The following is an 11,580-nucleotide window of genomic DNA, read 5'->3' as shown; positions in this document are numbered from 1 at the left end:
GTGGAATTCACATCTTGTGTATGGATTGGTAAAGGATCCCTTCTTTTAACCACATTCCATACCTTTGCATATGATTGGTCATGCTCATGTTTGCCTCGTAGAGATTATAATAGTCTTTAACATTGTAAATGAGAGGAACTCAATCTTAGGTATTATACTTGGAGCATCAACTACAACATTATATCGATCCTTGTGATAGCATAACATGCAATCAAAGCCTTGAAGGCTTTCAATCTATGTAGTTTTTCTTCCCTTCAAATCCACTTGATTTTCTCTTTATCAATTACTATCCCAAATAAAGCACCATACAAATAATGGCACCACTCCTTCAAAACATAAATGATTGCATAAAGCTCACGTACATAAGCATAATGATGCTATTGAGCCTTGTATAGCCTTTTGCTTTTAAAATTCATAGGGCACTCTTGGAATAGCACAACACCAATGGTTGTAGGACTAGCATCAATTTTCACTATCAATGTTTTATGTGGATTCACTATAGTTAGCATACACTAACAATAGCTACTTTGAGCTTATTGAAACTACGATGTCGTTTCTCAGCTTAAGGAAATGAGACCTTAAAGTTTCAATCGGTTCATCATAGGAATAGCTATCTTAGCATTATCATTGATGAATTTGTAGCAAATTTTTTTCAAACCAAGGAAGATTTGTAACTCTTCAAGAATTGTAGGATAAGGCCATTGTAAGATAGTATGGACCTTGTTTGGAGCAAGTTTAGTCTCAAGGGGAGATTAGAGCTTTGCAAGGCCTAACATGTATTTCTAACATACTAAATTATTTGGCCTTGTTAGTCAATAATAGGATAGCTTCAAACCTCCTTGATATTATTAGCAAAAGTTTGGCTTTCATGGAGGGGCTCTAAATGAACAATTATAGGATGTGATATTGTTCATATTCCATCAAAATGAACCAAGCTTATATAACTTTATTCAAGTATGATTGAAAATAGATGAAGATTTAATCTCATAATGAAGATTACCCAATGTGGAATTCTATGTAGGATTTTAGGCCTACAAAATGTAAGCTCTATTGAGAAGGAATGTCTACATTGTGGATATTTCTTTTATGCAAAGTTTAGAAGCAAGATTAACTTGTGGCAACACTTCTTATGTACTTTAAACTTTGAATTCTTGCACGTGTTATATGATGCCCTCACTCCCACAAATTTTTGTTATTTTGAGTAAATTGTATGTAACTCATTTTTCAAACTTGTGCTTCAAGCTTCTACATATGAAAATTAAAAGATACAATTTATCTTACAACATATGATATTATACATAAGAGACTTTCTTGAAAACCTTGGTGCATCTACATAAGTGTATATAAGAAACTCTCATGTTATTTGACATGTTAGCTAACTATAACATTTAAACTTGTCTTTTCTAAACTTAGTCAACTGGAAAATGTATGCCACCATGGAACTTAGTAAACATTAGCTTCTTATATCTTTTAATGTAACCTTTGTCTATCTGAGTAATGGAATGTATGATCAACACGCGTTACAAAGACCATTGAATATACAACTTATACATGATCTCTTTGTAGTCCTTATATGCTAGCCACCATCAAGAGGGAAATCATCTTGGATATCATAATTCAAATCAAGATCTATATGTGGCTTGCAATTTTTATCCAAATTGCCAACATGAGACTTTATTAGCCATTGTCAATGTCTTTCTTCTAGGTGAAGGGTGAAGGGCCATGAAAGAAGATATCTCAATGTAGAATAAAGGAAGTTACTCCTTAGCTAGCCATTGATTGAGATCTCCTAGGTGAAGATCTAGGTAAGAAGTTGATATTTTGGAGACTAGAGGGAGTTACTTCTTAAGGCCATGATGTCCCAATGTCCATTGGATATCTCATAAGATCAAAGACCTAGACTTTGAGAAGAACAAGTCCCATTTTACAATTGCTAGGATTCAAGCTTAGACCTTAGACATTAAAGCTTCAACCTCAATAGAGAAAAAGTAGAGACTCCTCTTTTGTTGAGCTACCTTTTGGTATCTTCATTGGTATATACTCTTGCTCAAACAATATGTACTTTGGGCAAGGATTTCCTTGAAACTTCATGCCGGGCCAAAAGCTTTGATTATGAACATCAATAACAACGTTGTAAGCAACTAGAGGTCCACCTTCATAAAGGCTCTCAAGAGGAAAGGCAATCCACATGTAAAAATGTCACGCCTCCATCTCGCATAGGTAGGCAACCATTTTTCTAATTTGTCTAGCTCATTACATGCAAGTTTGAAGATAAAGAGAGTTCTAGCATCGTTGAGACCTCCTCCTGACAAGCCATTTTGTGGCAGCATGCATGTCTTCATAGTATTCACATGCTCTCCCTTCTTGAAATGATGTTTAAGATCTTCATTGACCATTGTTACTTTAGCATTCGAACTCTTGAGACTCACCTCCCACTAAGCTTCTAATTGTTAGCTTGCAAAACCTGCTTCATTCCATACTAACACTGCAAAGATCAGACACACAAAGTTGCATCCTTGGTGCTGAAATCATAATTCCTAGAAAATTGAACTTAGCACATGCACATCATCCTTTGCATTACATATTGCAAATAGAAAACGGAGTTTACTACGCCTATGGATCATGCAAATAGCCTTCAGACAATGACCATGATCTACACTACCCATGTGTTCTGTGTTTCCAATTAACCATATTCAATTCATCAAGTCAAGACTAGGACTGAGATAACTCCATGCACTCCCAACAGTAAACTTGAGTCATTGTGAAGTTTACTGCTCCCTCCTCTGTAAAATATAATCTTAGAGAGTCTCAAATATGCCACTGAGCGCTTCAAGTGCAGAACAGTAACATCCACTACAACTGATGCAGATCACGCATTGGATGGTCCTACTGATAGATTATGAAGCCACATCCATACACGATAAGCCTCACCTCCAAGCACAATATATGGCACTTCAGAAAATTGATGATACTGTGGATATATAAAATAGCTTAGCCATGTTATATGGCAAGCTGAGGCCAAAAATCTCACTGTCACATCTAACATCTGGTCTAATTATACACAGAGATATTCTATTATTGCCAGCCTAAGCCCCTTAGTCAATCACCACCTTGGTAGTCAAAGGCTTCATTTGCACATGATCTGATTCCCCATTTGTATCCAAAGACTCATACCCACCATTCCTTTTGTAAGTTGCGCCTCTAGACAGGAAGCCGTATAGGATGGAGAACAAACAAACCACAGCAATAATGTGGACCATGAATGTGAGATCCATGATGGCGATGGCACGCACTTTCGCGGCCTCGACATCACACTGCGTCGCTCCGGTGCTGAGATGGTGGCAGCCCTCAGGGATGGCAAATTCTGTGTAAAGGGAGAGTCCAACCTGCAGAAGCCATGTCCCTTGCAGGACTAGGGCACCAGACAGGACCACGTTGACCAGGAACGCCTTGGGCCTCCAAGCCAGGAGGAGACAGGAGCCAGCGCAGGCCGCGGCGAGGGCACGCTGCAGATCGTAGCACTCCTTCTCGAGGACAAGGCTGGGATCGGAGGAATGGCCGAACACCATGAACTGCAGAGAGAAGGCGAGCCCCAGCATCAGGAAGAGGACCTCTGGGGGAAGGGGCAGGCACCCTGTTGTCTCACTGATCAGGGTGAGGATCACCAGCAGGAGAAAGAATCCGAGGAGGGCCGCCTCTTGGAGGGCCAGGATCTGCGGGAGCGAATGAGAGGGCAGGCTCGAGAGGGATATGGATTGGTAGGTGGTGGCCACAAGGAGGGCTGTGAGCTCGAGGTAGAGCTCGAGGTAGCGGAGGAGAGGCGGCGTGCAGGGGTGCCATGTTCTGGCAGAGAAATTGGTGGGCGACTTGAGGTAAGCTCTGCTGCAGGAGATGAAGTGCCAGAGGCCTAGAAGGAGAAGGGGCAGGGATGAGAAGGAGTATACAGGGACAAAAGCCATACTAGGAGCCTGAGCTTTGGATGAAGACGGAGAGAATTGACAGACTTAGACAGACACAGAAGAGAGAGAGGGAGCGAACGATGGAGGGTCAAAATGGGCGGATACGGGGAGAGAAGTTGGAGCAAACATGAAATGTGCGTGTTTGTACCTTGCTCTTGCTTTGTATTCTCCTGTCTGTCCATTCGATGATCAGAAGTCGCAATGCGTGCATCCACTTATTTGTTTCCAAATGTTGTCATTAATAGACTCACCATTTCATTGTTTGCAGTCTCTTAAGACTTACACCACCCCACGATGTTCGAGGGTCCTCTCGCCCTTCTTGTGATTCAACTTAGTAACTTGGCTCCTAGTAGGCAAGGCCTAAATTCGATGGGATGCCTAGCATTTCATGTGATAGGTAAGTTTTTTGAATTACCTATCATTTTTCTAGAACTCTGTGTTTCATACGAGATATCGATGAAAAATGGCATACATCTTTAACAAGACATGTCATTTGACATCTACAAATTTTCTTACTTGTTGTGACAAGCACAATAGCCAATCAACAAGCTTCACAAATATCAAAATTAGGCCTTGCTAATAAGGCCCTTTCTTGTCATTGAACTTAGAAACTCGAGTCCTATGCATCTCTAGAATTTTTCGTTGCTACCCCATTTCATAAGAAAAAGTGTAGAGGATAGTTCAATAGGAACCTACTCTTATATACTAGAGCTCCACCTCCTCTTCATGTGCTAACTTAATGAGGAGGTTGTACTCATTCATCCTAGCTCAAGAGGCATTACTTTAAGAGTCTATTACACACTTAGCTTCCAACACTAAGTAATCTATCTATATTATACTATTTTAGATGTGGCTAAGGAAAGTCGTGAACCTCCATAAGGCCTCCCAAACGTACTTCTTTGCCCAAAGCTAGATTTGAAATTTAAAAACCTCTCTCTCTCTCTCTCTCTCTCTCTCTCTCTCTCTCTCTCTCTCTCTCTCTCTCTACCTTCTTATGAGCAGAGATTGTGCAGAGGCATGGAGGCAGATCAGAGAACCTCGCTCACCCACACCGATACATGACCTTGCAGTATGGCATGGATACGCATAGAGTTTATATCATGTACCCGCACAGCCGCTGATACCTACACCATGTACACCAAGACCGGGTATTTCATCCTTTTTCACCACTAGTATGGTGAAACATGCTATCTCACGGTTACAGTATGGCCGCGCTCGAGACCAGTTTGATCTTCAGGCAGAGCATATTATATATGGCCGAGACACATTGGCTCCACTCATTGCTCACCTCTTCAACCGTGCATTGTCGGAGGGGTTCCCTGACTCGTGGACAGAGCACACCATTGTACCTATCCACAAGTCAGGGGATCCTATGGATCCTAACACATATAGGACCATCATGATTGGGCCAGTTTTGTCCAAACTTTATGGCACGGTGATGGAGGAGGAGCTCAGCACGCTAGCAGAGAGAGAGTGCATGCGCACACCCGGACAGGCAGGGTTCAGACGGGCATTTTCTACCATAGACCACATCTTCACTCTTCCTTGTCTGATCGACCAGACACGAGTGAAGAAACAGAGATTGTATTATTGCTTTGTGGATTTCCGCAAAGCCTTTGACATGGTTCCGAGAGAGAGGCTTTTCAGACGCCTACTTGATCTGGGGGTGGATGATGACATGATGTGGGGTATTTATGCACTATATGAGCGGGTTACTGGCAGAGTCAGATGTCCGGGAGGTATATCAGATCCCCTTGTGAGCACCATTGGTGTGAAACAAGGATGCCCACTCTCACCGACTCTATTTGGGCTATACATTGATGAGATAGCAGAGTTTATTCAACAGCGAGCCGATGGAGGTATAGATCTCAGTGGAGCCACAGTTCATATCTTACTATATGCAGATGACATTGTGTTGGTCTCAGACTCAGCTCAGGGATTACAGCAGCATTTATTAGCATTGGATGATTTTTGCATACAGAGAGGCATGACAGTGAACCTTGGTAAAACCAAGGTTCTTATATTCCATACATCAGCTTAGATACGCAGACAGAGTATTTTCATGGCAGCAGGAGGGAGTATTGAGGTCACTGGATCATATGTATATTTGGGAGTCACCTTTACAGCAGCTTCAGGGACTTTCTCGATGACACAGGCAGCTCGTGACCGCCTCACTAGAGGATACTCAGCATTGGCTCTTATGGAGCGACAGTGTTATCAGGCACACTTCCAGGAGCCCCGCACCAAGGGGTGGCTCTTTGATACTCTAGTCATTCCAGCACTGATGTATGGAGCAGCTATATGGGGGCCAGGCCTTGCCGATTATGTATGGACATTGATGGAGAGACCTCAAGTGATCATGATATCTAGATTGATTCGCAGCAAGGCCTCAGTCCCACATGACATTGTGCGAGCAGAGCTTGCCACACCGCCCATGCTAGTCGAGGCATTATTTCAGACAGTCTACTTCCTACACAGATTTCAGGATATGGACAGAGATCGCATTGCATATAGAGCATATATGGCATCTCAGGAGATGGCTCGAGCGAGGGATACCACATCATGGTATGCACAGACTAGAGCTTTGACAGACATGGGCTGGACATTGATAGACTCCCACCTCTTCTATATGATACTCAGGCTCCCACTTACACCCTCTCTCTCTCTGAGAGGAACAGAGTCATCAGACAGGAAATATGGCATATTTATATACAGAGGACATGGGTCAGCCCTGCACAGCCACTGCCATCGAAGATGGCACATTATTATACACAATTCTTGAGCATATCAGAGCAGGGATTCATAGAGATTCCGAGATATATGCAGATCTATATGCCACATCGATTGAGAGTTCTTATTGGACAGCTCAGGGTATCATCACATCAGCTTATGATTGAGAGTGGCAGAGCCAGTGGCATCCCACGGGAGGAGAGGATATGCCCCCTTTGCAGATCAGAGGTGGAGAGTGAGGAGCATTTTGTTCTCAGATGCCCGGCATACTCAGAGTTCAGATCTAGTACACATTGAGCAGCTCACTTCAGGGATGTATGACTGATATGGATCAGAGATCATTTGGCCATTTTCTGGGAGAGGCATGGCACATCAGAGAGTAGAACACACAGCGGGTCCCAATCAGAGAGGGGCCCACCCAGACGACTATTACACAGTTCTTTCAGATAGACAGAGTGAGAGCTACTATACCAGCCTCCAACCAGACCTCCGGGCTCACACTACAGCAGGCTGAGGACCAGCGTACCCGACGCCGCAAGAGGATCCGGGGGTTTCGAACCCCACAGCCACACCGATAGGAGATCTGGAGGATTCTTGATCTACATCGACAGCAGACTGAGATCCGATGACACTCGACACATTGGATCTCAGATCTCCAGTTTGCTCTTTCTCCACCGCCGATGTACCACATCCTGCATCCAGGAGGGATCACCTGCTATTAGCGACTTCGACGACTGCTACTACATCCCAGGATAGTATATCTCCCTGCATCTATCACATATACACATCGCACAACTTTATCACAGCCGACAGTTGTTCCCCTATCACAACCGACATTTGTTCCCCTTTTGTAGCCATTATCTGGAGTACCAGAGCTACATACGCACATACACATATACGACACTTATCACACTCACAGCACCGTATTTTCGGTTTCCAGTTTTTAGCTTTTCATTCAGCACTTTTATTTTGGATAGCTGGACCTCATCAGTTGTATCACAGTTTGTCTCATAGGCCAGTTTTGGTCTTTAGAAGACGTTAATATAACTTTCTTTCTTTCTTTCTTTCTCTCTCTCCCCGTGGAAAGGGTGTAAAGAGAGAGAAGTGGATAGGTAGGCACTGTGAGAAGCAAGTGAAACTATGAGAAGCCAAAAAGAACCAAGCGGGTGGAGTGCCCCAGAAGAGAGTGCATTGTTTATTAAGGTAAGCTTTCATGCATACAAAGTTGTGAGAAACAAGTGGGTGTCTGTATTATGGGTAGCACACATCAACTACAAAAAATGTAGGTGCTTCAATGTTTGTGCGCAATGGCCACACATATCAATTGGGGAGAATCTAGTCTATTGACCCTATCCACGAAGGCATGACATAGAGAATACAAAGATAGTAAGTATGGAAGGTACAACTTTCTCAAGATTCAAAACATAAGGTCTACCCTTTAAGACAAAACTACATGTTCTAGTACTTAGACTTAGTTCCCTTTTTTAGCCACTTTGTGTGAGATTTTAGTAACAACTTAGACCCCTCCTTTATCACAACCTAAAAGCACCTTATGCTTTTGATCAAGCTACTATAATAGCTTGTCACACCCTATAAAGATTGGGTTCCCATCATTACTCTTTAATATAAATGCAATATTGATCATGTGGCAATGGTCTCTGGCTTTGCCTTTGAGGAGCTATGTTGTTGTCCACTTATTGTATACAATTGCTAGAGGATACCATGGATAGTAGGTTCACCAAGTGCACAAATTCTTTCTTTCTTAAGTCCTCCTTGTAGCTTCATGAGTTCATAAAAAACTACCACCTTATTATGGGATGCCTCCAAAGTTTAGCATGGGATGCCTCCAAAGGACACTTCGTCCACTTTTTGAGTAGTGCACTATCTTTTACCTATTTAGTTATATTTTTACTATTTAAAGAAAAAAAAGAAAAAAATGCATGTATATCACACTTTCAATGCACCTAAGGGTTCTCAAATTAGAAGCACCCAATAGCCTTGGCCCATTAGTTTCGCTTTTAACTCCACCTCCTAGATCACTATCTCAAGGCATATTAAGAGAGGAAATATCGGGCTTACTTGGATGACTTGTCACCCTGACACTTACACAGTATGATATAACCTTACACCAATTGGGTCCTGTTGAGGCCATCAACTACCAAGACCCATGGACTGCTTATTGTTTCAAGCGTTCCAAGCCGAGCACTAATGGCTACCTCTCACATAGCCAACATGCTATCCATCTCTACGGGTGTAGTGAACTTACCTCCATGCCCGATTGAGTTGCCTCCTCTCCCCAGCACTCTAGTAGCTCTACGATCCAAGTGCAAGCTTCAAGCAAGCTCCATCCTCAAGCTTTACGCTCCAAGCTCCATTGTCGTGAGCAAGAGAAGAGAAGAGAAGAGAAGAGAAGAAGTGAGGAGAAGATGGAGAGCTTCTCCACCATGGTCCCTCACCCTCACACACTCACTCCCTCACACTCTCATACTCCCTCTCTCAAGCATAAGCTCAAGCAAGAAAGAAGAAGAAGAAGAAGAAGAAGAAGAAGAGCTACTTTTAGCCACACACTAGAATGAGCTTTTCATTCACTTTTCAACTTTATATTCAAAGCCATGAATCCCTTTTGGGTGATTATCCTCTTATCCCCTTGGCCCTTTTTTCCATTGTCCTTTTATCTTCTTATCTTCCTTCCTACCGCCCATCTACTTTTATAATTTGCATGGGTGAGAGCCTAGTGCTCTTAAGGTAAATCATGGTGCACCTTGCGCTCTTTTACAAAATTATTGACTTGAACTTTTTCTTGTGCGTCTTTCTCCTTGATTTAGGACTTTTTAGCACTTCTTGTGTTTCCATATTTTTCTTGGCATGCCTTTGTCTTCTGTTTCACTTTGACTTGACCTTGTCTTTCGCTTTAGATTTTCTAGATTTTTCACCTTGTTCGTCTGAGGGTTAACATTACCCCCCTCCTAGAGGAGTGCCATTCCCATGGCACTCACTGTCGTAGGTAGTAGGCTCTGCCTGGCATGCATCAAAGACATGGGTGGAAGGGACATCTATGGTTGCCTTGGAGGAGTTTCGGTGATGGTGCAATTGAAGGTCGTTGGAGGCACGTTGTTGGCCTGGGTGGCTAGGGGTAGGGTTGTTGGAGTTGGTGATAGGGATGTTCTTTGTTGGGAATTGCAGTGATGGCTGGTACAGGTGTTGGTGTTCTGGGGATTCTGCACATGACGAGAGTCTTTGGAGGGCTTGTATGAGGATAAAGGATAAGAATTCAGAGTTGAGTGTTGATAAAGAGCTGATGCTGCTTCCGTTGGAGTCTTCAATACCTGCAATTGAAAACCTCTCATATGTGGTCTGTCCCTAGGGTAGTGCTAGTCCTCTTATCATGCACAAGATGTAATTGGATTACTTTAGGAGACATGTATTCTAGGCAAGCCGAGATTAATGTCCTGCACTTGAGGACCCAAACAGTGTATAGATTGTAGTGCAGATATTATGTGAGTGCACGCGCATGCTTAGATATTACGTAGTTAGAAGACTGATGGCATGGTTCCTCGTAGCAATGTGTGGATGAAGGGTTCAATGGGGTGGAAAAAATTGTTGATGTTGAGGAGAAGTACACTTGAAGGCTTCTTGAGACATCATTTGTGATTTTGTCAACACGATGTAGCATAACTGAGCTCATTGGTGCCTTAGCTTTTGGTAGTTGTTGGCTACTTGTATTGTTCAAAGAGTACAGAGTACTTTCCATGGTCTTTCGTGCCTTTCTTATTACTATTGATTGCAATGGTACTGAGAAGGGGTGAGAAAAGAATTGTATAAATGGTTCAAGGTGATAGGTCTAACCATAGGCGACACAAGCTCCCTAGGTATGTCCTGCCCTTGATGTGCCCCGAACCATTGTGGGGGATGTGTAAAGGGCTAGGGAACTAGGGATGGAGCCAACCGACCAAGGTCATTAGATGTATCTAATTTGAAGACCCCTAGGTGCTGTGCTGTGATCATGAGTGCTTTTTCTTTCTTTCTTTCTCTCTTTATTTTATTTTATTTTCTTTTCTTTTTTTGTTGATTTCTCTCTTTTTTTTCTCTCTTTTTTTTTTGAATAAAATGAATACAACCAATGTAATACATTGAGGCTATCAGCCTTTCATTTGAACTAAGAAATGTCAAGATCCAAACGTTGTGAATAATGGATATTACAAGGATGATTGTGTTACTAGCCTTGATGTCAGAGGAACAGTTGTTGAGATAAAGAGATACATTTGAGATTTTGCAAACCTCTTTGTAACTTGTGAGACATTGAAACACTCGAGGTAGCAATTGCAGTGAGCCGAATGTAAAGTCTAGCTAAGAAAGGGAAAGTAGCCAATGACTATGCTTTGGGCCATGCTCAAATGCAATGTGTGCTTTTTGCAAGGGTGATTTTCTCTTTTAGTGGGGCTTCTATCACGGCTCTTTGTTTCTTAGTATTTATGTCACTTTCTCCATAATGGTTCTTGTGGGGTTGGTGGTCTTGTGGTGACTTGGACATTGAACGTTTTCGTATAGAGACCTTTGTCATCTTGCATTCACTTGGAAACTCATGAGAGTACGTGCAAGTCATATGATTCGACCATAATGAACAGGTGCAGCTCAAAAAGACATCACTTATTTGAATCCCATAGTGTTAACTTCGATGCATATTACCTACGCTTGATTATCATTGCTTGTGTGTGTGTGCTAGCTTTGCTTCTTTTGGTATTATTTATACACAGTCATAAAACACATTGTTTATTTATATACATGTTTATAAATCCATGTCAGTTCATGAGGATAAAAACCAATTGTAAAACTCGGGATTGTACTGAAGTGTGGCACATGCATCTAGTACTCATGGAAGCCTACTCAATAA

General features: G+C 42.4%; 1 protein-coding gene across 1 annotated transcript; it reads right to left on the bottom strand.

The window, feature by feature from the left end:
• Window positions 1-1,658: 1,658 nt before the first annotated feature.
• Window positions 1,659-4,177, bottom strand: LOC148036952 (plant viral-response family protein (DUF716)). The gene has a single exon (XM_087675875.1). The coding sequence runs from the start codon at window positions 3,957-3,959 to the stop codon at window positions 3,096-3,098; it is 864 nt and encodes a 287-aa protein (XP_087532001.1). The 5' UTR covers window positions 3,960-4,177; the 3' UTR covers window positions 1,659-3,095.
• Between the last annotated feature and the right edge of the window lie 7,403 nt (window positions 4,178-11,580).

This window comes from Lygodium microphyllum, chromosome 4 (genome assembly GCF_053477565.2).
Source record: "Lygodium microphyllum isolate KBCC chromosome 4, Lygodium_microphyllum_v1.1.10, whole genome shotgun sequence".
NCBI lineage: Eukaryota > Viridiplantae > Streptophyta > Polypodiopsida > Schizaeales > Lygodiaceae > Lygodium > Lygodium microphyllum.
This window is presented reverse-complemented; position numbering and strand designations above follow the sequence as displayed.

Excerpts from the sequence above, each read along its gene's own strand:
- LOC148036952 (XM_087675875.1), bottom strand. The coding sequence starts at position 3,959 with ATGGCTTTTGTCCCTGTATACTCCTTCTCATCCCTGCCCCTTCTCCTT.